The sequence below is a fragment of the Apaloderma vittatum genome, unplaced genomic scaffold (assembly GCF_000703405.1).
Source record: "Apaloderma vittatum isolate BGI_N311 unplaced genomic scaffold, ASM70340v1 scaffold10361, whole genome shotgun sequence".
Taxonomy (NCBI): domain Eukaryota; kingdom Metazoa; phylum Chordata; class Aves; order Trogoniformes; family Trogonidae; genus Apaloderma; species Apaloderma vittatum.
The window spans coordinates 4,028-30,354 of record NW_009698509.1 but is presented as its reverse complement, the minus strand read 5'-3'; the positions used below and the strand labels follow the sequence as shown (position 1 = coordinate 30,354).

Genomic DNA, 26,327 nt, shown 5'->3' with positions numbered 1-26,327 from the left:
TGGGATATTGCCTCTTTGGGGAGGAAGCAGAGGTACAGAATAGGCTCTACAGCGTGACTCTTACCTCTCTGGTTAATAGCCCATGCATGTATTTGGATGAAATATTATCAAATGACATGGTTAACTTGGATGTGGCCTTAGACACACACAAACTGTTTGTGGGTCTGACGTAATCTGTCATCTGTTGGGGTAAGGATACTGTTGGTGATGTCTGCAGAAGAGAATTGCAGCTTGTGAGATGTTTGGTTGCACAAAATTCCGTAGGTCTCTTTATTTATCTACTCATCCTGCCCTCAACTTCTGCCTTTGCCTCAACTTCACCTTGTCTTTGCTGGGAGATACAGTACATAGGACTGGAAGAGATACTTACGGCGCTGCTGAACGTCTGCTTATCGTGCTGGATAGTACTAGGGGAGACATTTCTTTCCAGGAGAGAACTGCAGTGCAGCTCCTTCCGTTATTTCCATTTCAAGTTGTTTGAGTCTTTCTCACGTCTATCTTTTGTTATCCGCAGGAAAGGCCTTCGATATCACCTATGTGCGGCTGAAGTTCCACACCAGTCGGCCGGAGAGTTTTGCGATCTACAAGCGCACCAGGGAAGACGGCCCGTGGGTGCCCTACCAGTATTACAGTGGCTCCTGTGAGAGCACCTATCACAAAGTCAATCGGGGCTTTATTCGGACTGGGGAGGATGAGCAGCAGGCACTCTGCACGGATGAGTTCAGTGACATCTCCCCTCTCACGGGGGGCAACGTGGCGTTCTCAACGCTGGAGGGGCGTCCTAGTGCCTATAACTTCGACAACAGCCCGGTGCTACAGGTACGTGAGCAGGACTAAGTCGAGCAGGTGGTCCAGGCTGAGTCTTCCTGCTTAATCTATGTGGAACAGTGGCCTTGCGACAGCTGTGGGTTGCGCTATGGCCCTTGGTCATACTGAAAGGCCCTTGCACAGGTAGATTGGGGTGGACAATCCACAGAGAGACTTGGGAAGGAGCTGTTGAACTCCTGACTGTATTATTAGTAAGCTTATGGTACAAAGAGCAAAACTGGTGGCGTTAAGGATGATTTGTCTTTGGAGAGCGGATGCTACTCTCTGCCTGCTTAGAAAGCAGCTGTGGGCATTTTGGGTTTTTTTCAGATATAAGGACAGAAGAAGGTAAAGCCTAAGTCAAACAAGTGTTTGAGGCATCTGCGTGTATATTTTGAGCACAGAAATTTAAGAAATGTGAGAGTCTTCTAAAAAACAAAGAGTTATCAGAAACCCAGATCTGTTCTCTTACATGCGTGTTGGGGCAGGGAAGCTTGATTTTATCCACAGTATTTGTTTTATCTTACAAGCAGCTTGACCGGGGAGTCTGATCGGGGTTTTTTTTTCTCATTGTTAGCATTCACCGCGGCAGTTGGGCAGTGGTTGGGAGCATACTGGTAGCACCCGTTCATCCGATTTACTTGCCGCTTCCTGTATTCTGCTTGGTGACTTCTGTGGCTTATATTGCAACAGGGCACTAAAGCCGTGGGGTTTGCCCCCTCAGGGCTCGTCTCTCTCCTTTTGGAGCTGTGATGGCCACTTCTTCCCTTTCCTCTTAGAGCAGTGGGAGCCAAATGAGACATCAGCCTGGCACTGATCCACTGGCAGCCAGCAGAGGAGCAGAACCTGGTGGGGCTGGCTTCTGCAGGCAAGAATAAAAATTAATGGGAAAGGAAGAAGAACTCCTAAAACAGAAAAAATCTGGTCTGACCACCTCATTGCTGTAGCTAGCTCTTGCAGAAAACAGGGTCTAATCATTAAGGTGAATGGAGAGATTTCAAATTAGTGGTATGGCATATTATTTTCTGATGAACTTCTTTTTGTAAGCAGTAGAGATCTGGCTGCCGGTTTCCTGAAATGCACACAAACCTCTGGCATTGCTTTGCAGAACTGAAGTAAATGTGTATTTTGTGCTCAGCATTTCCATGTGTTTATGCCAATATTTGTAATTTGATAAATCTTCTTATTGTACTGGCTAAGCAGTGGCACAGCTGTAGCACAGTGGTATATACAGGATATTTTCCTTGTGTTCATTTTTTTATGGTGTTTGAAGGAAAGTGGCATTTCAAAAGCTCTAATAAAACCAAAGAGGTACTAAAAGCAGTGACTGGCTGAAGGTGGTGTGAAATTTAGGGACAGCCTACATTAGCTGGCTGTTGCCAGAGGAAGGTTAAAGTACCGTGGCGAAGATGCTGTGCAAATATTATGAAAAGCTCTTGTGTTGTAAGTCAGATCTGCCTGGCTGTTTTTCTTTCTCAGCCTCCCCCAGCCTCGTTCATCTGCCTGTGCCTTTTTGCTTGACAGCGTGTGTCTGCAGATGGGTGTACCCTAAAGCTTTTCCTGACCATGCTGTATAGCTTTTCAGGAAAACCGCAGTCGGGTACACACGTACAATTAGCAAGCTCACATAATTACCTGCACTGCACTTTTTTGCTGGGGAATTTACCTGCTGCTTCCCATCTGCGTGCAGTCAAGATGCGAAGAGGCATTGGAAAGGGTGCTGGGAGAGGAGCAGGGTCTGAAAAACACATCCAGCCCAAGAGCGTGTGGTGTACGGCCTCTTGGACAGGGACGTGTGGACTTTGGAGGTACCGAGGGGGAAATGATGGGGAAGGAGCTTGCTGATCAGTGGCTTTGTGAATACAACTGCTAATGACACGGCACTGGTGCGCGCTTGAGGGGGATGTTTGTGTAATCCGGTGGGATTTCTGCCTGCTCTAGGAATGGGTGACAGCTACAGATATTAGAGTGACCCTCAACCGTCTGAACACGTTTGGAGATGAAGTCTTCAATGATCCCAAAGTTCTCAAGTCTTATTACTACGCAATTTCTGATTTTGCCGTGGGTGGTAGGTGAGTAGACAATAAACCTCTGTACTTATTTAAAGCTTTTGGTCAGGATTGCTAGAGTGCTTGAAAGATTTTGATTATACTCACGTGGTACTGTTGGGCTCCAGTCTTTATTGACTGTCCTAAACAAAAATTGCAGTAGGATGATTCTTATGAAGCTTGCAAATACTGTGTATAACCTCTAGTGGTTATAATTTCAAGGTATACAGAGATTGAATACTTTTTTGTTCCCTAGTTAGATCAGAAGTTAAGTGATTTGGGGAGGGTAAAGGGTAAAAAGAAAGACAAAAATGTGAAACAAAAGAAAAAAGCCCAGTTTTCTACTGCTCTGCACTTTGTGTGGTTTTTTAATGTGTTATAGTTGTCTATCTATATCTGTAGCCTGCAAGAACAGTAAGTAGAAAATCTCAGTGTCTCTGCTTCACATGTATTTTGAGAGCTATCTCCTATGAATCACAGAATCACAGAATGTCAGGGCTTGGAAGGGACCTCAAAAGATCATCTAGTCCAGCCCCCCTGCCAGAGCAGGATCACCTAGAGTAGGTCACACAGAAATGCGTCCGGATGGGTTTTGGATATCTCCAGAGAAGGAGACTCCACACCCTCCCTGGACAGCCTGTGCCAGGGCTCCATCACCCTCACAGTGAGAAAGCTTTTCCTAATGGTTTTATGAAATCTCCTATGCTCCAGCTTGCACCTGTTGCCCCTTGTCCTGTCACTGGACATCCCTAAGAAGAGCCTGGCTCTGTTCTCCTGACACTCCCCCGTTACATGTTTATAAACACTAATGAGGTCACCCCTCAGACTCCCCTTCTCCAAGCTAAAGAGCCCCAGCTCCTTCAGCCTTTCCTCGTATGGCAGATCTTCCACTCCCTTCATCATCTCTGTGGCTGCAGATCTGAAACGTTGTACAGCACCATGGTTGCCTGTTCCTTTTGCCGAAGTGTGTTGCAGAACGTTTAAATCTTAAGTTGTTGACGATAAAATGTTCTCGTAAACAGAGCTGAGGCCAGTGCAGTACTTTGGACTGTTTGCAGCGAACAGGCCTGAGGCCAGGATTTGACAATGTGGGGATTTGCGTTGGCTGCACCACCAGTCTGTGGAGGTCCCTGGGCTTCTGTATTAGTCACCCTTCTAATTTCTCACTGATGCAAGCGTGCGGCCAGCATGCACGCCTTTCCCGGGACTCTCATGAGAGAGAAGCTGTGGAGAGTGTACTAACCTAAAGCCAGCAAAATCCTGCTTGGCTTATTTGGTTTTAGTGACAGACTGCAACGTAGTTGGTGAACATTCTCACATTTCTGAATGCCTGCTGTGGGCAGGGACACCTTCCACTAGACCAGGTTGCTCAAAGCCCCATCCAGTCTGGCCTTGAATGCCTCCGGTGATGGGAAACATCCTTTCTGGTGTCTCACCACTCTCATTGTGAAACTTTCCTTCCTTATGTTCAATCTAAACCTACTCTCTTGCAGTTTAAAATCATTGCCCCTTGTCCTGTCACTACAAGCCCTGGTAGAAATTCTCTCTCAATCTTGCTTGTAACCCCACTTTAGATATTAAAAGACCTCAGTAAGGTCTCCCTGGAGCCTCCTTTTCTCCAGGTTGAGCAACAACAGTTGTGTTCTCAATTTTGTGACCATCTACCTTCTAATTTGTCTCACCTCATTTTTTGGAATTGCTCTGAGTGACGCAGATCCCTGGAGTTTCAATACCTGTTCTTGTCTCTCGTTGACCAGATGCAAATGTAACGGACATGCGAGCGAGTGTGTGAAGAATGAGCTTGGGAAGCTGGTCTGCAACTGCAAGCACAACACCTTTGGGGTCGACTGTGAAAAGTGTCTTCCTTTTTTCAATGACCGTCCGTGGAGGAGAGCGACAGCAGAGAGTGCCAACGAATGCTTGCGTACGTGCGGCTGTGCTTGACAGCAAAATCTCTCGGGGTTGGATCCCCTGCCTCTGTTGGCATCCAGAAGCCAGCCCTGTATTGTTTTAAGTCGTCTCAGTTGCTGTTAGCCAGCGTTAAGCACAGTTCAAGTGTTTTCAGCAAAGGTTTTTGTGGGACTGCTGGTCATTCTGCTTCTATCCTGTAGGAGCTTTCTGGTAGATCCCTGGAACGGGCCATCTCCTTTCTGGAGAAGGATGGGAGCGACCTTTAGGAAAGAGATGTACTGGAAAAATGTACAAGCTTGTGCTTTATGGAACCCCTAGAAGGAAAACCTGTATTTGGTGTGCTGGAGTATAATTGACCTTCAAAAAGGTCCTCATTCAGCATCTCCTGACTTCCTCTATTTCTTCAGGTTTCGAGGCTGTTGCAACAGTTCTGGACTGCAAATGTGGATGTCTGTGACTGAACACCAATTTAGTTTGGTTTTGTGTTGCAGGCCACAGCTCTGAGTAGTTTACTTTATGGGGAAGCTTTTTCAGACAGAAAAGCTTTCTTCCTGTCTGACCTGTGTGTGTCGATGGGTCCCAGCTGTGTGGTCAAGACCTGTGGCTTCCCTTGACAGGCTGGTGAAACCCGGGTCTCCTGCTCCCTAGAGGAAGGACATTTGTAATGCAGGGGAGAAACTCTCCTCATGCATGTTTGCTTGGTCGAGATGGGTGTTGATGTGTTGGAGGGGGCAGCATTTCAGCGGCAAGTGGCAGCCCAAAGTGGGAGTAGGCTAGAAAATGCTGTTTTTCGTCTGAGTGTAGGTGAGGGTGGTCTTGAGGAGCCTGTTTCATCATTAAAGCCTTGCTTTCCCCTCCCCACATTCAACCACCACAATAAATATGCTTCCCCCTTTTTCTTCTCGGGGAGGGGGGGTGTCTCTGTGTGGGTCTTGGGATGGTTGAAGGCTCCTACTCCAGCTCCCCTAGAACGTAATACCGAGCTGTACACAGCAGGTTTTGTGGCTGCTGGGGTGGGATGGCCACACGCACTGTTCCCTGATGATACCATCCTTGTCTTCGCAGCCTGTGACTGCAACGGGAGGTCGCAGGAGTGCTACTTTGACCCCGAGCTGTACCGCTCGACGGGCCACGGGGGCCACTGCACGGGCTGCTCGGATAACACGGATGGCGCCCACTGCGAGAGGTGCCGGGACAGCTTCTATCGCCTGGGGAGCGAGGAGGGGTGTCTGCCCTGCAGCTGCAACCCGGTCGGTAAGTAGCGGCAGCAAACGTTTCCGCTTGCAAACTTCCGTACGCAAAAGCTGGTTCTTCTCTTAAGAGGCTCTCCAGTCAGTTGCAAACTACAGGGTTAAAAGAGGGGTTGTTTTGGGGTTTCTTTTTCTTCTCTTTCATTTCCCGGTGTAGGAAATCTTTATTGGATTGTATTTTGGTTTAAATTATGCTTGTGTATGTTTCAGGTTTGGGGTGGCAGGGCTAGATAGTTCACCCCTGCCGCATTTATCCTTCAAATGTATTCTGAAATAGATTTGTTTGTTTGTTTATTTATTTCCACTGTGTATGTGCTACCCTGGACACTCCTAGTACTGCAGAGCTCATTTAAATTCTTAATAAACAAGATGATGTGAGCGGGTATTTCTGGAAGTTGTTCATACTGAAGAATTGTAGTGAACTTTAGCTGCATCAGTTTCTCCTACTGAGTATACAAATCAGTGAAACCTTAAACACAAAAAGGGGTGGGGGTGAGAAAAAAAAACAATAAAGTAAACTTAAAATATGTAGTTAAACTCCTTTAAAAGAAGGAGGGGGAAAAAAATCTGGCAGGAGAACAAATCTTTTGTTGTCAAGGGAACCACCTGACCTGTACGGAGTGATCCCATAACTACACCAGCCCCCAGCAAATAAGGGGAAAGGAGGCAAAAGGGTAACAGATAGTAAGATAGGATGTGAGTTCTAAAATAGGGTAGCTGGAATAACTCATTGCTTGCAGCATGCCCTAAAAGCAGCCAGTGAGAGGTTTGCCAGGGTACGTCTCCTGTCTAATTTGGTCGGGGAGTTGTACAGTTCTGAAATTTTTGACCAAGAAAGGCCTCTTTCCTCCTTCATCTGCTCTCCCAGGTCCTCATGTTGGGCCTTATTTTAAGAGGGATGAGGATTGGTGTCAGCTGAGGTGGTTGAGAAGCAGCAGAGAGGTGCCTTCCAGGTCTTTAAGGACAAATTTCAGAGGGCTTCGTAGTTTAGTCATCAGCCTGTATCCTGTGGCACCCAGGGTGTATGTGAAGCCCCTGGATGTGGGATTGCTGGATATGGGATTGCTGTTTTTTGTCCAAGTACTGTTTCTACCTAAATAATCCTAAGTGTGACTGCAAAGCAGATTGAACTTTGGCTGTATATGGTAAAGGTTTTGCGAGTTCTTCTGCCCTGTCCAGCTTAATCATTTTGTAACAATCTTCTGGTGTGGATTGAAGTGGAAAGAAGCAACTATTTCTGTATATTAAAATTCTTCTCTCCTGGTGGTTAACTCTTTGAGTGCTGACAGCTTCTAGGCTGTTGGCTGCATCAGCGCTTGGGAGAAAGCATTTCATTTGCCACAGATTAAAGAAACCTGCTGCTGTTTTTTGTGCAAGTCCACTTGAACAGAGCAGTACTAAGGAAATGTCCTTCTGAAAATGAGAATTTTGCTGAAGACTTTGTCAGGGTTAATAGTGGAACATGCAGCCCTGCTCCAAGGAGGCGGTTTAGTTTTGAAATCCAACTTGGGAATCAAGGGAGGAAACTGGAGCATGAAAGGGAGAAGTCAGGATATCCCTTGCAAAGGGAAGATGGTGATTAGGAAAAACACACAGGATTCAGGGAATAAAATGTTGGAAATGGTGCACGGCAGTGTAAAACAGGCATGGAATTAGAGGCGTGCAAAGGTAACGTGGAGGACAAAACAGCAATAAGGACAAGAATGCAATCTGAAGTTTAAATTGTATTTATATATAAAAAGTTTGGTCGGTAAGAATACTTGGAAGCTGAATGTAGTTTGGAAGACTAAATAATGATTCATCTTTGCGGAGCTGTTAGGGGAAAAAATCCCTGTGAACTAGATGTAGCCTTTAGGTAAACTCTTGCTTCTTGGCTTGAAGCTATGCTTTCCACTTTCATTTCCCATGTTTCTTGCCCGTTTTGTAAAGCTGAAAAAATTGCAGGCCAATAGAGCTGGGTGGCTCTGCTGAGGTCCTGTCCCCGCTCTCCCCGCAGGCTCCCTCAGCACGCAGTGCGACAGCTACGGCCAGTGCAGCTGCAAACCTGGCGTGATGGGTGACAAGTGTGACCGGTGCCAGCCAGGTTTCCACTCCCTCTCCGAAGCCGGTTGCAGGTAAGGGAAACTGCTGCTCTGAAAGAAAAACTGGGCACCTTTTTAAAGCTTTCTCTTTGTGGCTTTTAATGAGTTATCCTCTCTTCTCGGTCTTTCAGACCTTGTTCTTGCGATCAGGCTGGCAGCACAGGGGAGTGCAACGTTGAGACAGGACGGTGCACGTGCAAGGACAATGTTGAAGGCTTCCACTGCGAGAGGTGAGTTTCTCTTCCCGTGGCTTTGTTTCAAGAATGAGAAACATTCAAGCATTGGCCTGGGGTAAGCATGAGGGAAATGAATTCTCTTTCCTTTACATCTTCAGATGCAAACCTGGATTCTTCCACCTGGATTCCTCCAATCCAAGGGGCTGTACCCCCTGCTTCTGTTTTGGACACTCTTCGGTCTGCACCAGTGCTGTCGGTTACAGTATCTACAGCATCACTTCTGACTTCCAGTTTGGTAAATTTGAATCTTCCTTTGCGGGAAGGGCTGGGCTGTAGACTCAAGTCAGAAACGATTACACAAACCCATTCTTTCCTCTCTGGAAGACTACAAACCTCAGGCGGGCATGTCCAGGATCTTTTGGAAGTGCTGAGTTACTTCTGAAGGTACTGGGAGCTTCCGTGCCTGCAGTTCATTTGTTCAGCTGAGGAGGAATGAATTCACAGCTCTGGCCTCAGGCACACAGTGCTAAAGTACAGGTGCAAGTGGGAACTGCAAATATAACCCTTTTATAGCTTGAGAGAGGTGCTGGCAAGGGGGCATTTCCTCAATTTTAGAACCAAAGCAGGAGTATCTGACTGAGAGGATTATAATCACTTTAGATTTAGGATTTACATAGCTCGGAATAAAATGCTGTTGTGTTTCCAGTGGGCTTGTAAGCTCAGGGAAAATCTTTTTTCATACAGTCAGTTTCCTGTGTATGCATGTTTTCATGCTGCGTAGTCTGAAAAGAACATATTTTTAATTAAAATTCCGCTGGAGAACAGTTTGTACAAAGGCTGAAACTCTCGTCAAGTTGTAGGGGACTGCAGGTTTTCCCATCCCTGCTTGGAACAGGTAGTTGTCATAAGGGTCAAAGTTCAGAAAGATCAAGTCAACACTTCAGTTAGGGGCTTCAACTGGAAAGACAATGTTTGCTATCTGTGTTCTTCTGCATGGCTACCTTCTGAAGTCTGTTAGTGCTAGACTGTAGATTAGTTACGTATGAGCAGTGTGCAGTACGATGTGTGAAGTGTGTGCAAAGCCACATCTTCAGAGGGTGTTAATTCTTGCACATTTGTTTTTTCAGGAGAGGATGAGTGGCGTGCTGAGCAGCGCGATGGCTCAGAAGTCTTACTGCAGTGGAGTGCGGAGACCCGGGACATCTCTGTTATCTCAGACAGCTACTTCCCCATGTATTTTGTTGCACCACGTAGGTCATTTGAGAAGCAAGGCTTTCTGTGCTGCTTATGTCCTTTCTGTTCTGTGCCCTAACTGCAAGGATTTCTTCCCCTTACAGGCAAGTTCTTGGGAAACCAGGTTTTGAGTTATGGGCAAAACCTGACCTTCTCCTTCCGTGTGGACAGACGGGACACGCGCCTCTCCGCAGAGGACCTGGTGCTGGAAGGGGCTGGGCTGAGAGTGTCGGTGCCGCTCATTGCTCAGGGCAACTCCTACCCTAGCGAGAATGCGCTGACCTACACCTTCAGGTGAGAGGACTCTCCAGACACAGTGAGAGCAGCCAGGGCCTATCCTGTGGTGCCTCTGGCCTCTGAGTGCTTGAGCAAACAAACAGCATTAATTTGTTCTTATCAGGTTAATTGAAGCTTGCTGTGTAGCAGCGTTGCGTAAGCGTGTGTGAATCGTGTTGCAATAGCATACTGCTGCTGGAAAGGGTGCTTTAAAAAGGCACAGCTGTTAGCATCTGAACACTTTGCTCATGATGCATGGTTCTTCTCTGTAGGCTCCACGAGGCTACAGATTACCCTTGGAGGCCTGTCCTTACAGCATTTGACTTCCAGAAGCTTCTTCACAACTTGACCTCCATCAAGATCCGTGGGACATACAGTGAGAGAAGTAAGTCACTGAATAGTATGTCATGGAAGAGGTGGTCAGGCTCATTTGTCTGGTGCTCAGGTGGCTTTCTTGTAGGGCTCGGTTGTAAATAGCTGTGGCAGCTTATTTGGCAAAGTCTGTGCTGACTGCTTTTCACTTGGCCTTAGTGGAACAGCTTCTTCCAGGTGCCCGGAAGAGGACATGGGGAAGAAGGGTGCTGCCTTTGGGAGTCTGGAAGCTGAGCACCCATCACCTGCTGATTCTTTGCTTCTAAATGTGGGGGTTTTGCTGCGTTGCATAGCCAAATTGGTAGAAATACATAGCACAGAGTCTTGAAGTACATAGTAGGAGAGACATAGGGAGTTTACATTTGGCCTTGGTTTCTGCTGAAGTGGGAATGGTTATATCCTCCCTGTTTCCTGGTCTTGCCTTGGCATGACGAACGGGAAGGACGAGTTCTCGAAAGCGCTGCCTGTGCTGAACTCGAGTGAAAGTTCCTCTTAATGAGGGTTTATAAAAGTCGAGCACAACTTAAGAACAAAAATGTCTGGGTCCTTCGGTATTGTGGGAAGAAGGATTTTTGCAGAAAGATGTAGAGGATGAATTTGCATGTGGGAAAGCTGCAAGTGTTTTCAGTAGATGTGGTTCATAAATGGAGGAGAGGAAAGGTGTGAAGCAAACCACCCCCTGACTGCTGTAGCCACCACTAATATGCAGGAGGCTCTGTTCAGTGCTCTGGAACTGCTGCAGCGGTACAACCACACTGCTGTAGTTTGAAAACCAGCTCTGTTGTGTCTGGGCTCTGTTCCGCTCCAGGGAAGGGGCACAGAGGAGGGGGGGGAGTGCTCACATGCCAGATGAAGGAATGGCTTGAGTGGAATAGCTGAAGAGTTTGCCCCGAGGCATGGTTTGCAGACACTGTGATAGAGATGGTGTATGAAAATTGCCAGAGGGATGGTCTGTCCTCCCTGGAAAGACAGGAGTAGGTTTCGGTATTTGATTTGGAAATGGAAACCGTACACATGTAAAAGGAAACTACTTTAACTGACTGTACTTGCTCACATGCAGTTCTCTGCATTCTCTCTGCTTTCTAGGTGCTGGCCACCTGGATGATGTTACCATCACAAGTGCTCGTCCTGGAGCCGGTGTGCCAGTGGCCTGGGTTGAGAGCTGCTCCTGTCCAGCAGGATACGAGGGGCAGTTTTGTGAGCGCTGCTCCTCTGGATACCGGCGAGAGACACCGAACCTTGGGCCCTACAGCCCCTGTGTGCCTTGTGCCTGTAACGGGCACAGCGAGACGTGCGAGCCTGAGACAGGTAAGAGGGGCTGTTAAAACAGGGAGCAGCAAGAGGACAGTTCTTCCTTCTGGACAGTGAAGCAAAAGCCGTGTCCTTCTCTATTCCAGGCGTGTGCTATTGCAGGGATAACACGGCGGGGTCTCACTGTGAGAAGTGCAGTGATGGCTATTACGGAGATGCGACAGCAGGCACAGCCTCGGACTGTCAGCCCTGCCCGTGCCCAGGCAGCTCAAGCTGTGCCATTGTGCCCCGCACGAAGGAGGTTGTGTGCACCAGCTGCCAGGCTGGCACTACAGGTATGTTCCTGCACAAAAAGTCTTTTTTCCTGCACCCCATGTGCCTGTGGAAGTGTGTCTCCTGCCAGTTCTGGGGCTCTGACCCGCAGTGAGCAGTGCTGACAGCTGCTGCATCTTCTGCTTCAAATCCTTTTTCCTTCCTCAGCCCTGTTTTCTGTCCCTTGCAAGGCCCAGGGCTACTCTTGTTCTTTGAGTCTGTCTCTTGAGAACAAAGGAAAAACAAAAGCTTAATCTGCGCAAAGCCTGAACATTTCTATGCTGCGTAGGTGAGCCGTGCTGGCTCCTAATAGAGCTCTGCTAATTGCATGGCGTTGGGCAGAAAATAGGATAGATTTTGAAGAGCCAGGAAGGCAGGTCAGACTGAAATAAAATTAGAAGATGCAGTTTGCCAGCCAGAGAGACTCTACAGGATACTTGCAGGGGAGGGCCAGAGTCCTCCCTAGGAAAAATCAGGAAGGCTGTAGTGACTCACAAACACTGCCGAAAAAAATACAAGGTCAAATTTATGCTCAGTGATTTTAAAGAGAAATGTGTGAACTGGTACAGATCTTTTTTTCTTAGTTTTAAACTGTGAAATCTGAGCATATACCTGAATCTGTCATTAAGCAGAACCTTTTGTTCAGCCTGCAAACAGCAAGGAAGCCTTAGGATGGTTGACAGCCTTCATGCTCCTCTGTTCATTTTATGCTTGGCATAACAGAGTCCAAAGTACAGAATACCTGTAAATGCTTGAAATGCTTAGCCAAGCCCTGGCCCAAGCACAGAGGCAGCTCATGGGGGTTCCCAGCAGCCATGGCTTTGTGAACTGAAGCACAGTTCAGGTTCCCTGCAGCTCAGGTTTCAGTACAAGCTCATTTTACTTGTAGCTATGTGATCACCTAAGAGTTCCTCCTGTCTCACACCACCTCCTTGGGATGTGAGAGGAAAGGTGAGGGAAAAGACGATTTGCATGTTGAAGAACTGCCCATGAAACAGAGATTTTGTAGGTGTCTGAGGAGGTTGGATGTGCAGTAAGTGTAGGGAGCTGCTGAGTTGGACACTTCAGTGGCTGCTCGTGGAGGCTTGGCAGATCTCATTGGCAGTGGGGCTTCCTGGAGCAGTGATACCTCACCTGCTTGGGCTCTTAACTTGACAACAAATTACAACAAATAGATTGGCTTAAAGGGAAGTAAGGAGCTGAGATAATTTATAATGCAAATTTCCAGTGAAAAATGCCTTAAATTTGGAGATGGGGAGGGATTCGTGTGGTTTTGTGCACCTTTCTGGCCCCAACAGAAAAATAAACAGGGAGTAAGCTAGAGAGTTTACTACTTTGCAGAAGGGGCTGCAAAGGGAGTCCGGTTGAGATGGCAGCAAAGGGCTTTCTGCTCTAACACGTTTCTGTCACATCCCAGGCAAGAGGTGCGAGCTTTGTGACGATGCCTATTTCGGAGACCCACTGGGCGAAAACGGCGCCGTGAGGCCTTGCCGCCTCTGCCAGTGCAACGACAACATCGATCCCAATGCCGTGGGCAACTGCGACCGCCAGACGGGCGAGTGCCTCAAGTGCATCTACAACACCGCCGGCTTCTACTGTGACCGCTGCAAAGACGGCTTCTTCGGGAACCCCTTGGCCCCTGATCCTGCCGACAAGTGCAGAGGTGAGAACTGGTTCCTCCTGCATTTAGAAATGGTTTTGTCCCCGAGAGCTGCTGTTTCCTGATGTGTTGTTAGGACATGACATCAGGCAGCTGTTCGCACCTGTTGACAGCGATGGGTGGCTTGATCCTGGTTTGGTGGCTGTAAGATCCTTGTGTTTGTGGGTGCTTACTACCATTGAAGCAAAAACACTGTGCAATGCAGGGGGCTGTGCTGCCGCCTGTTTGGATCTAGGCCTGTTTCGGGACCTGCTAGTGGAGTATCAAAACCACAAGGGACTTTTAACTTTCTGCGTATTTCTCTATCCCTTTTATTTTTGTAGCTTGTCACTGCAATCCCTACGGCACTGTGAATCAGCAGACAAGTTGTAATCAAGTGACCGGGCAGTGTGAGTGCCTGTCTCATGTCACCGGGAGGGACTGCAGTGCCTGTGAACCTGGCTTCTTCAACCTCCAGAGTGGACGTGGCTGTGAGAGGTGACGTTTGCCTTGGCTCAGAGCAAAAGTCTGTTTGGGGGGGAACTGTGCTTTCCTTGTACAGGAATGTGATGTTTGTCCCACGTAACTGGTGTGCCTCGATGCTGCCATGGGTGAGGAAGGACAGCTATGCAGGCTGTACAAAAAAACTGAGTTATAAATAGCTTTATAAATAGCTTTGAATTAGGGTTTTAAATAGAAAAGTGCCACATGACTCTGTGATTGTTGGTCGCAGTGGCTCGTGAGTTCCTATTTTAGTGCACGCACCAAGTGACCTTGCACGGTTCAAAGGCTCAGTGCCTCGCCTCCTGCATCTGCAGGGCAAGAGAAGGAACTTTTGGCAAATGGAAACACTGAGCAGTGCTCATTAGGGCTGTTTCAGCAAGGCGCTTCGCCCGAGCGACACGGTGACTAGACATGTGCCTGCCTTTCCCAGGTGCAACTGCCACGCGCTGGGCTCCACTGACGGTCAGTGTGACATCCGAACCGGGCAGTGCGAGTGCCAGCCCGGCGTCGCCGGCCAGCACTGCGACAGATGTGAGGTCAACCACTTTGGCTTCAGCTCCGAAGGCTGTAAACGTAAGTCTGAGAGGCTGGAGTGAGGTGGGTGAGGAAGGGCGTTGCACAGCCAGCCTTGCCTTCGCTTTCCTCCTGTCTCTGGGAAGGTGCCTTCTCACCTCTCTCTTCATCGCAGCAGGAGTTTGTGCTTTTATGTTCACACCCTGCATGGTGAAATTTGATCACTGAACAATAGTTTATACCCTTTTCCTTATATATATTTTTTTTTTTTTGACTGGAGTAGGAAGGACTCCAACTTACTAGATACCCACTTTTCTTCAGTGTAAATAGAATCATAGAATGTGTTGGGCTGGAAGGGACTTTTAAAGGTCATCTTCCCCTGCAGTGAGCAGGGACATCTTTAACTAGATTAGGTTGCTCTGAGCCCCATCAAGCCTGGCCTTGAATGTCTCCAGGAATGGAGTCTCCACCAGCTTTCTGGGCAGCCTGTTCCAGTGTTTTACCACCTTCATTGTAAAGAACTTTTTTCTAACATCTAACCTAAGTCTACCCTGCTCTCGTTTAAAACCATTGCCCTTCATCCTGTCGCTGCACGCCCTTGTGAGCAGTCCCTCCCCACTGTTCCTGTAGCCCCCTTCAGGTACTGGAAGGCTGCTGTAAGGTCTCCCCAGAGCCTTCTCCAGGCAGAACAACCCCAACTCTCTCAGCCTGTCCTGGTAGGAGAGGTGCTCCAGCCCTTTGGTCATTTTTGTGGCCCTCCTCTGGGCTTGCTCCAACAACTCCGCATCCTTATGAAATACATTCTCTGAATCTTGTCGTGCAGCAGTGCTGTTTCCTAATGTTAAATCTCTGCATGGCTACGCTGCAAATGGCCTGAATATAGAGATTTTGTCCTGAGGAGCAATAGATCTTATAAATGTGACTGGAAAATAGGATGATCCAAACTTTCCTCCTTGATATCCCTGCCTGTAAAGAGCAGAAGAATTAACTGTGGTTGGTCGTAATGAAATGGGGTAGAAAATTATAGTATAGTGCTGTGAGGGAAAGGCAATAGCAACGCTGAACACATGTGAGCGATGTTGTGTCAAGCTAGACAGTGCCTTGCTGAGAGCAGAAGTGCCCCAAGAGGAAACAGGGTTTGTGCCCTGTTGTTCTTGCAGATACTTTAGGATATTGGGGAGATTTAGGGTACTTTTGCCTCTGAGGTGTTTCTTACTGAGGTTTATCTTGCCCACAGCCTGTGACTGTGATCCTGAGGGTTCACGCTCCCTGCAGTGCCGGGAAAACGGTCGCTGTGAGTGCAAGGAAGGTTTCGTGGGGAGCCGCTGTGACCAGTGTGAAGAGAACTATTTCTACAACCGTTCATGGCCAGGCTGCCAAGAGTGTCCAGCCTGTTACAGATTAGTGAAAGATAAGGTAAGGCCACAAACGTCACCGTTGGTACTGCTGGAGATGGTGACACATTCACCTCTGTGTGGTGGCGTTTACGCTCATGGCTGGCTGATGCTGGCTGAAAGCAGAGAGCTTCCAGGTGCTTTGCTGTTGTTGTAGCTGTGCTCTGTTTCTCTCTTGCAGGTGGCAGAGCAACGAGAGAGGTTGCAGGAGCTGGAGAATCTCCTAGCGAATCTGGGTACGGGAGAAGAAACCGTAACTGATCAAGCCTTTGAAGAGAGGTTGAAGCAGGCAGAAAGAGATGTTATGGACTTGCTTCAGGAAGCACAGAACAGCAAAGGTGAGTTGACCTGACCAGACATGCACCACTGTGATCTGCTTTATGTTCCTGTGCCCTTCGGACAGAGCGTGGTTTATTTCAAGGCTGTGCTGCGCGTTGGGACAGTTGACTATTTCAGATAGTGTTGAGACAGCGTATGTTTTCATCAAAACAAGGGTGGCCGTGCTTTTATCCCTGCTGTTCTCCCAGTGGTCTCTGTTGTACGTGCGAAGCGAAGATCTGCCTGTAGCTCTCTACGGATGCAGGTGTTTTGTATGTTACTCTCCTCACCAGATGCAAAGGAGGTTTCTCCTTACCTGTTAAACAAGCAGAAGGTTTTCCAACATACTTATTTACTATGCTTACAGATTTGCTTAGACATCTTGGGATAAAGCAGTTCTTGCTGGGATATCGTCAGTGATCAGAATGACAGCTTCAAAATCCTGCTGGCAAGCTTCGTTATCCCGCTATAAAGTGTATCATGTTCTGAAAAGTGTTGTTGTGGCCCGTAGCTATTTTTCCTGCTAAACTCTGCTTCAAATTGGTTCTTGTGCAGTCACCTCTACCATAGGGTGTCTGTGAGCAGGACGTTAACCAATGGGACAATGGTTTGTCCTTAGGGTATTTTTAACGTATAAACTGATGTGTGTTTTGGAGGAGAACAGCTTGAAGAAGGCTACTGACTTTGTAGTAAAAGATGTTTCCCTGGGGGTAGGTTCAGCGATTTCAGACCATTTGGAAAAATATGTCTCCTTTGCATGAAGCTGGGAAAAAGCTGATGCACATCTAATGCTTGTGTTTGCTTGGGAGGATTCCTGCCAGTGGGAATGGTCACTGAAGCTCTTCTCAGTTTCAGCTGCAGTAGCTTTATGCTGCCTGCTTGGCATCCATGCCTAGATAATAGTCCCACGTAGCAGGGTAAGAAGCTGGGGATCAGAGAACACTGAGGGAATGGATGGTTTTGCAGTGGTGTTTATCATCTTTCTTTCCACCTCTTAGAACCATATAGAATCATTTAAGTTGGAAAAGACCTTTAAGATCGAGTCCAACCATTAACCCAGCAGTGCCAGATCCACTACTAAACCATGTCCCTGAGCACCACATTTACACATCTTTTAAATACCTCCAGGGACAGTGACTCCACCACCTCCCTGGGCAGCCTACTGCAGAGCGTGACAACCCTTTCACTGAAGAAGTGTTTCCTAATATACAATCTAAACCTCCCCTGGTGAAACCTGAAGCCATTTCCTGTCCTATTGCTTGTTACTTGGGAGAAGAGACCGACCCCCACCTCACTACAACCTCCTTTCAGGGAGTTGTGGAGAGCGATGAGGTCTCCCCTCAGCCTCCTTTTCTTCAGGTTGAACAACCCCAGTTCCCTCAGCCGTTCCTCATAAGACTTGTTCTCCGGACCCTTCACCAGTTTTGTTGCTCTTCCCTAAATAAGAGGCAAATTAAATGCAACAAAAGCTATCCTTGCAAAAACTTGTGCACAGGTGTAGGACTTATCTGTGGTTTTCTACTTGATAATGTAATTTGTAGTATCTTTTCTGGAATGTGTCAGATGTTCATGCTCAACACTTAAGATGTGCTGCAAGGTCAAGGCAATGTACTTGGGAAAAATCTGGATTTTGGAGGCCTGCAGGCTTCTGCTTGTAGTTCATCTCTTAATGCTCTCACCTTTTCAGGAGTAATTGCCTCAGGTCATTTATTAAGATGCTGTTGTTCATTTATTAAGATGCTGTTGTGGTGGTTCAAAAATTTGGGCAAGTTTGGGAGGTTCATAGCTGCTAGAGACTGGAGAACCAATGCTCTGTCCTGCCAGCTTTTGTCATCCCTTTGATTTGGAGGGGGAAGTGTGGGGTGGGTTTGCACATCCTCTGGCTGCTCCATATGGAGACTGTGTCTGGCTTGGGAGTAGCCTCCGTTGCCCAAAGCAGGCAATAACATGCAACCCAGCTATTGCTCCATCTCTACTTAGCTTCTAGGAGTTAAACTAAAGAGAATTCACAAAGCACATGTTTCATACCTCTGGAGGAGCAGTGCTGTTGTCTTTTTTCAACTCAATGATAGAGGTGAAACATGATTCTGAACACAACCCCCCCCGTCAGAGTCAGTTCCAAGACCCTGCATTGGAGTCAGTTCCAAAATCCAGGAGGATTGTCCTATTAGTAGTTAATGACTTTATATTTCTGGTATTTGGTGCGCATTCTGATGATGACTGATCTCAAGTTGACTGACTTATGAAATGGCTTTTCTGGTTCCCTCTCATTAGAGGATTAACCTACCAGTGTGTTGCCTGCAGGGCTAAGCTACTGGTCCAGCTTCTCTTCCTGACATCATTAATTTTGCTTCCTCTCTCTTTTATATCTGGTGTTTCAGATGTAGATCAGGGTCTCATGGATCGTCTCAAAGACATCAACAGCACACTAGCCAGTCAGCTCAACAGGCTGAGGAACATCCAGGGCACAGTGCGGGAGACGGAGAACCTGGCGGAGCAAGCCCGAGTGCGGGTGGAGGACACCGAGGACCTGATCAGCTTGGCTTCCAATATGCTTGAGAAGGCGAAGATGGCAGCTGACAACGTGGTGAGTGTGCTGCCCAGGTCCCGCGAGCTTAGGAGAGGAGAGGGCCTTTCCTTTCTGCACCCCCTGGTGTGTTTCTCTGCTTGTTCTCCCTCCCTCTCTCAAATTTGCTATGAAAATATCTTCTTCCCTGCTCAAGATCACAGGAAATAAATAAAGGAAGATCACCAGTGATTGTCATAAATTGTATGTTAGCCCCTGATCAAAGAAACCAGTGTAAGATAAGTATTGGAATAAGTGTCAGCACCTTTGTTTTTAAGGGATAATCAGTGGTGGAAACTGCATGGGCTTAAGAAAAAAAAATGTGCAAGGAAGTCAGAAATAGGTTAGACACATCTCTGACCATTGAGATCATTGCAATAAATATTTAAAGCAAAGATAAATAAAAGATGAGAAAAAGAGCTTTAATTTTTCTTTCCTTTTTTTCCAGTCCATCACACCTCCAGAGTCGAGTGGGGACCCTAACAACATGACTCTGTTGGCAGAAGAGGCCCGTAAGCTGGCTGAAAGGTAGGCTGTGGCAAGACGTGCTCTTCCCGAGGAGGGGAAAGCAAAGTCTAATTGTTTGGTACAAAACACATGCCCTTTGCTGAGTAAGAGAGTGACACCGTAGGTGCATACCTGTGTGTCCCTGAGGGCAAACACGAGATGCGCCAATGAGAAACGTGTACAGCCATAGGGGAGCTGGGGTGATGCCTTGGTTGCAGCAAGGTGTCTTCCATTGCAAATGTTTCAGCGTCTTCTGTATGCAGATGTGAGGGAAGGGAGGAAGGAAAGAAAAATAAGAGACGATAAAATCTAGAAGAGAAGTAAAACCTGCAACTGGGGATAGAAACCACTAGCTGAGAGTTCTAATGGCACTATTTTTCTTCTGTAATCTTCTCCAGACACAAGAAAGAGGCTGATGAGATAGTTCGCATCGCCAAGGCAGCAAATGATACTTCCACAGAAGCATATCAGCTGCTGCTGAAGACCCTGGCTGGAGAAAACCAAACTGCACATGATATTGATGAGCTCAACCAGAAGTGAGTCAGTAACGGAAAGTTGTTCTTATTTCCCGGCTTCAGAGCCGTGCTTAAAATTAAGATGCCTTCTGCAGCGTTATACGCTTCGGGCTGTATGGGAATTGTCTTTCAGTTTCTTAGCCTTCCTATTCTCTTGGTAGGTTCAGTTCTAAAAAAAACCAAAAAAAAATTGTAACTGGATCCTTGGTGGTTTTTAGGTATAATCAAGCAAGGAATATTTCTCGAGACCTAGAGAAACAGGCCAACAAGGTACTCGCAGAGGCAGAGGAAGCCGGAAACAAAGCCCTGCAGATCTACGCTAATCTCACCAGTCTGCCTACCGTGGATTCCACGGGGCTGGAGGTATGTGCGGGAAGCATCATGCGTGGTGTTCTCTAAAGATCGATGAGGACAAGCGTTACAGCAGTGGGCTCAGTTGCTGATATACCCTGAATGTGCTCTGCTAATGGTTCTCTCTGTAAGAATAGTCTGTGGAATTTTTGTCCATAGGCATAACCCAGACTTGGTGCATTTCAACTTTTGTGCAGGGGACTTGCATGCAGGAAACTACCTACGTAAACTTCTACCTCTTCCAGTCTCTGAAGGACAAAAAAAAAAAACCTGAGTGAAATGTTGTTTGACAAATACTTTGACTTGAACAGAGAAGTGCAAAAAGTTCCATTGCCTCTGAAGCCTGCAGAACTGCTCCCTCTCCTGTGCCCTCCGTAGCACTGTAGATTTTCTTGCACACAAAACTGCAACTTCTGTCCTTCGTTGCACTGAACTTTGTGGTATGCAGAGGTTTGAAGGCAAAGTTACGACTGTGGGTGTAAGAGACAGGAACCCATCATGGCTGCTGCCTGTTTAACTGTTAGAAATTATATCGTGTTGTGCCACCTGTTCAGAAATTCTTTAATGTTCAGGAATCTGCATTTGATTCTGATTTCTGCTTGCAGAATGAAGCAAATAAGATCAAGAAGGAAGCAGAGGAGTTAGATCAGCTAATTGCCAGGAAGCTGAAAGATTATGAGGACTTGAGAGAAGACATGAAAGGAAAGGAGCTAGAAGTAAAGAACCTCTTGGAGAAAGGGAAGACAGAGCAGCAGGTCAGTTTTGTTTTGCACAAGCTTTTGTTCCCTGGAAGAAACAGACGAAAACAAGTCACTGTCCAGATATGAAAGATTTGGTCTTATTGAGTCATCTTATTGCTGCTTGTTTCTTTTGAGAATACTGAAGAATGATCCTGGAAAAGAGGTGCAAAAAGCTGGTAAAAGCAATGGCATTGAGGCTATATGGGAAAACGGGTGATGTTTGCTACATGTGGTGTCGTCTTTGCATTCAGGACAGTATCCAAAAGTACTTAAATTCGTCTGGTTGTTTCAGGCTGAGCAGTACTTTTTGATACAGCTAGATGGTCGTTCTCCAAAAGGTAAGAATGTGTTGATACATGTGATGTCTCCTTAGACTGCAGACCAGCTCTTGGCTCGAGCAGATGCAGCGAAAGCCCTGGCTGAAGAAGCTGCTCGGAAGGGCAATGGCACACTGCAGGAGGCTAATACCATCCTCAGCAACCTGAAAGGTAAAGAGAAAGCGCTTGCAGAGAATCCTTCAATTCCTGTGTGACAAGTCACTTGGCAGTAGCGTATCTTGGTTAAACAGGATGTGCTATTGCCAGTACCTGAGTGTTGAGTGGGTTCTTTTGGCTTTAAACAGAAAGGCTTTCAGTGACTAGAAATCTCTTTTTTGTTTAAGTTCCTAATTTAGCGTTAGAAGACATAATAGGGAGAGCTGCAAGCATATACCCCCTGCATCCCAGTTCGCTCTTGGTGCTTCTAATGTAAAGGTGGCAAAGCCTGGGTAGCTTGGTCAAACAAAGATCACAAGGCTCTTCTGGAGCACACAATAAGAATCTGTTTTGCCCTTTCTTAGATTTTGATAAGCGGGTGAATGATAACAAGACAGCAGCTGAGGAAGCACTGAAGAAGATTCCTGCCATTACCCAGACCATTGCTGAAGCCAACAGTAAGACACGCCAGGCAGAGCTGACGCTTGGCAACGCTGCTGCTGATGCCCGCGAAGCCAAGAGTAAAGCAGATGATGCTGAAAAAATTGCCGGTTCTGTTCAGAAGGTGAGTCCTGTGCGGTTCTGAAGCCACCCCTGCTGAGATACTGGTGTGTAACTGTGTAAACTCCTCTGCTCCCGGTGTCTTCTGATGAGCCCCGTGTGCTTTGTGCTGTATTCCCCGCTAGGGAATGCGAAATGTGGCATAATAGGAAATTGGTGCATTTTGATGAAAAAGGATTGAAAGAGGTTCTGCACTTTCACCACCTTTTCCGTCCTGTTCCCCTTGCTGGCTGTAGACTGCTGCTGCTACCAAAGCTGAAGCTGACAAGACTTTTGCTGATGTGACGGGGCTGGCCAGAGAGGTGGATGACATGATGAAGCAACTTCAGGATGCAGAGAAAGAGCTGAGGCGGAAGCAGGATGATGCTGAGCAGGATATGATGATGGCAGGCATGGTAAGTAGTGCTGGCAGGTGGCAGCAGTGGCAAGAAACTGCTTTGTCCCTGCTGTCCTGGTGATGCGTGCTTTTCTCCAGCTATTCTCCTGCAAACATAGTGCTGGGTCCGGCGAGTGTTTGACCACTTCCAAGTTTTAAATGGGATTGAAGACACAAGACAAGCAAAGGAGCTCCTATGGTGGCGTTAGCATAGGTTCCCTGCTGAAACTTGAGAGCCAGTTCTCTTAATGCAACACTCCTTGCTTTTTAACTGAAAAATGCTGACTTTGTTCTGACTTGTCCTGCAAAATCCTGCTCAGTTATCAGGGATCCCCATCCTGAAATAATCAGAAAACTGATTACTTGAAGGTTGTCACTCCTAACCAGCGCTATGATAAAGATCTCAGCACCAGGATGTTATCCTGGAGGAGGGAGCCAGGGGTGTGTGTGACTTCACTGCTTGGGCAGACCTGCAAGGAGGAGAGGCAGCAAGTTTTGTAATCCCTGCAACCTTTTCTTTATACCTTGCAGGCCTCACAGGCTGCCCAGGAGGCAGAAGACAACGCAAGAAAAGCAAAGAACTCTGTGAACAGCTTGCTCACTGTCATTAATGACCTGCTGGATCAACTAGGTAAGACTCTCCTTAGTGTGCCGTACGCTTTTGAGTGTTTTCCTGGTGTGGCAGTGCTGGCAGCTGGCAAGGTGTAGCCCTTTAGTCAGTCCTGTTTTAAACGCTGTTTGTAACGCAGAGATGGCCTGATGGAGATCTTGGTATGGGCTCAGCTCTGTAAGCACTGAACACCAGAGTGTTAGAAGTTGGGGGTTTTTTTAATGGACTTCACTACTTGCTTCTGGCTTCCCCAGGGCAACTGGAGACGGTGGACTTGAATAAACTGAATGAAATTGAGGGAACCCTGAACAGTGCCAAAGACCAGATGAGAGATAGTGACCTGGACCAGAAAGTGTCTTTCCTCGAGAGAGAAGCCAGGAAGCAAGATGATGCGATACAGGCCTACAACAGGGACATTGAAGAGATCCTGAAGGACATTAGCAACCTCGAAGACATCAAGAAGACCTTGCCCTCTGGCTGTTTTAACACCCCGTCCATTGAAAAACCCTGAGGGTGCACTGGGGGTGGGGGGTATTCCCCTGGTGAGCGGTGGAGTGGTGGTTTGGCTACGGAGTGCCTTAACACACATTACCTTCTTCAAATCCCCAACTCTTCGCTGCTCGCAGCCGCTGTTTTCTTTTCAGATCAGGATAAGTTGAAAGTTGTTTTTGTTTTGTTTTCAATTTTTTCTTTTGTTCTTTTTCTTTTTTTTTTTTTTGTTTTCTTTTTAAGAGAAGCAAATTAAATATCCGTCTTTGGGCATCAAAGGGGTTTTTTTATATAAATTGTCTTCCTGAGCACTCCACCTTTCCCCCTTTCTCAGACACAGTTTCCCTTTGATTAGCACAAGGATGAGAGATGCTCTGGACTCTTTATACTGTGGTTCAGAAATAACCATGTGAGCTGTATACAGCAAGGCAAAACTAACCCTACTTTCTCTCCTCTATTTTCCCTTTGACTGTAAAACCCTCGCTCCCAGAGCTCTCTGTCCCTATGAAGGAAGGGGGTGGCTACCAAAGTATTACTGTAATGGCCAGTATAGCTGCACTCATTCAGATCCCTCTTCCCAACTTCTAACCCTGTGAATTTTTTAGTTTTTACTTTTTTGTTTTTAAGTGTTAACTAGTGGCCAATCCAACAGTGTTGGTAGCCTTCGACAAAACAGCTGAGGCCTCTTTCTGAAATGCTTTCTGTGATGAAGCGTTGCTCTGAGAAAAGCGCAGCCTCTGGGAGGAGCTCTTTGGGAAGACGGGATACTGGTGGAGCGGTGGTAGGTCTTTACTGGTGGAGTGGTGGGTCTTGCCAGCACCACTCCTGGTCTGCAAAGAAGTTTTGGGTCTGGTCTGTAAGCGGCTCCCTGCTGGGTAGTCCAGGCTGGGGAGTGTGGAAGCTGTGAGCTGTGTTCCCTTCTGTAGGTGTTGCTACTGAATTGCCAGAGGATCTGGGTTTCGGTTTAGTTTTTGGGGGTTTTTTTTAGGCTACGAATGTCTGGTGGACAGATTAGTTTGTTCAAGCAGGAAGAGTCTTGCTGAAGGGGAGAGCTGCCATCCAGAGCGCTCCGACAGCTGCACTGGCCTTCACACTGAATGTCTTAGGGTGGGGAAGGAAGGGGGTGCCTAAGTGGAGATGAAAAGGTCTTTCTCCCCATCTTTTTCCTGAAGGAGGACTGTGGAATTTTTGTATCTCCTGGCGTAGCTCTCGCCTTTTGCTTGTTTTTAAGGTGGCAGAAAGAGCTGGAGTTAATTGGTGCCCTCCTTTCCTTTTGCCTGCCGATCTCCCGGTCACCATAAAGCCACCACAGCACAGGCACCTCAGGCCAGGCTCGGGCGGCAGGTCTGCATTACACGGCTACCGCAGGCTCCGTCCCCAGGTACTGCCTCCCAGTTGCTTACTGGTGCTGGGTGGGAGCAGCGGGGAGCCCCTCGCTCCTCCTCCAGCCCTACTCTGAGACGAGAGCATCCTCTGTGGCTTCCTCCTTGCCTCCAGCCTGGCATCCCTTCCCCCCTTTCCTTGACATCCAGTATATATGTATCCTTAAACACTATGCAACTTCGTACGTTTGCGTAGCGGGGAAGAAATTATTATCTGACACACACTGGTGCTATTAATTATTTCAAATTTATGGTTTTTTGTGTGAATGTGATTTTATTTTTTTTCCATTTTTGTTTTTTTTTTATTATTTTTATTTTTTTTTGTAATCATGATTATAGTGTGAGGAAGTCTCTCGTGTGTGCGTATGTGTGTGTAAATATGCTCGGCCATATTTCCAGAGTGGCACAGCCTGGCCTCCTCTAGATGTGCTTTCCCTTATAGCCATCGGGGCGCATGCAGCGCGTATCTCTTCTCTCCGTGCTGTTCCCTCGGAGCTCGGTATTTCTCCCAGCTGGGCTCCTGCTTTCTTTCCGATATCCTCAGCACCCTTCTGGGCATCAGCAGCAACCACTTTGCCCATCAGCTGTGCTGTCGGGAGACCAGACCCAGTGTTCAGGTGGTGGGAGAGCAGGATTTGGAGACATCCCGATACCGCTGCGGGAGGCTTTGGTGCCCTCTTGGGAACGGCGCTGCTGGACTGGGGGTGAGGAGGGTGTTCCCGGCAAACTCCATGACGCTTTGGTACCCCTTCTCTTACGATTTTACCAGCTTAGGATTTCCCCCTGCCTGCAAACGTCCCTAATAGCTGGAGGAGAGCTTCCCCGTGCCCGCCCACACGCGTGGGGCGCTGGGGTCGGTGCCTCGGCCGGCTGCTCTGGTCAGATGGCTGTAACCACGTCACCTCTCTGCCAAGGCTGTGAGAAGAGCAGATGCGAAGATGCGCGCATGCCCTGGCTGACCTCAGGCCTAAGGTTTCCTGCTTTCTTCTATTTTTTTTTTCTTAAGCTGTTTTTAACAGAATTTTATTTTTAAATAATTAAAAAAAAATCTTTATAAGCGATCTCTTAATCACTACTGCATTACAGCCATTACTCATTGTATAAGTCCAGTTATTTCTTTACGTAATGTGATGATGTGACAGCTGCTGGTGGAGTGCTGGATGTCACGGGTAACGCGTGACAGTCCCTTCATCACCTTATTCCTGACTGTGGCCCCCTCAGTATGTGCCTTCACTCCAGCTTTTTGCCTTAATCTGTGGTCTTGCTGTCTGGGGCGGTGAACAAAATGCAACACTTGCAGTTTTTATGTATAAAACAGTATTTCTTATTTATAATAAAGTCTGAATATTTGTAACCCCTTACATCTTGGCATTCTTTTAGTATTACTTTTTTTTTTAATGAGGATGGATATTGATGGGGATGTGTCTCAGTTGTAAGATTCATTTCTTGCTTAAATTATTCAGATGAGCTGGATTGGGGTGGGAGAAAGGGAAAATTTGGAAATTCACGTGATGGGCTGCAGATGGCCCTAGTAGTTATGGTTCCTCCCCATGTCCACTGCTCCATTGCCATGGCTACAATGAATTTTAATGCCACTGGTTTTCCAGGCCTTAAAAAATACAATTATGTTGGTGATACTGATGACATTGGAACTGCACTGTCCTCCTGGAAA

At 47.2% G+C, this 26,327-nt stretch overlaps 1 protein-coding gene across 1 annotated transcript; it reads left to right on the top strand.

Annotated features, from left to right (window-relative positions):
- Positions 1–514: 514 nt before the first annotated feature.
- On the top strand, positions 515–23,392 carry LAMC1 (laminin, gamma 1 (formerly LAMB2); the record flags this gene model as incomplete). The annotated part of the gene is made up of 27 exons (XM_009878047.1): positions 515–819; positions 2,749–2,879; positions 4,613–4,779; positions 5,832–6,020; positions 8,013–8,130; positions 8,229–8,327; positions 8,432–8,568; positions 9,401–9,523; positions 9,611–9,800; positions 10,055–10,167; positions 11,241–11,462; positions 11,552–11,740; positions 13,135–13,380; positions 13,701–13,854; positions 14,291–14,433; positions 15,611–15,789; positions 15,949–16,105; positions 18,467–18,672; positions 19,100–19,179; positions 19,557–19,694; positions 19,892–20,036; positions 20,630–20,779; positions 21,138–21,252; positions 21,603–21,802; positions 22,035–22,193; positions 22,706–22,805; positions 23,039–23,392. Coding segments are annotated over 27 exons (4,412 nt in total), but the record flags the coding sequence as incomplete, so codon positions are not given.
- Positions 23,393–26,327: the final 2,935 nt, after the last annotated feature.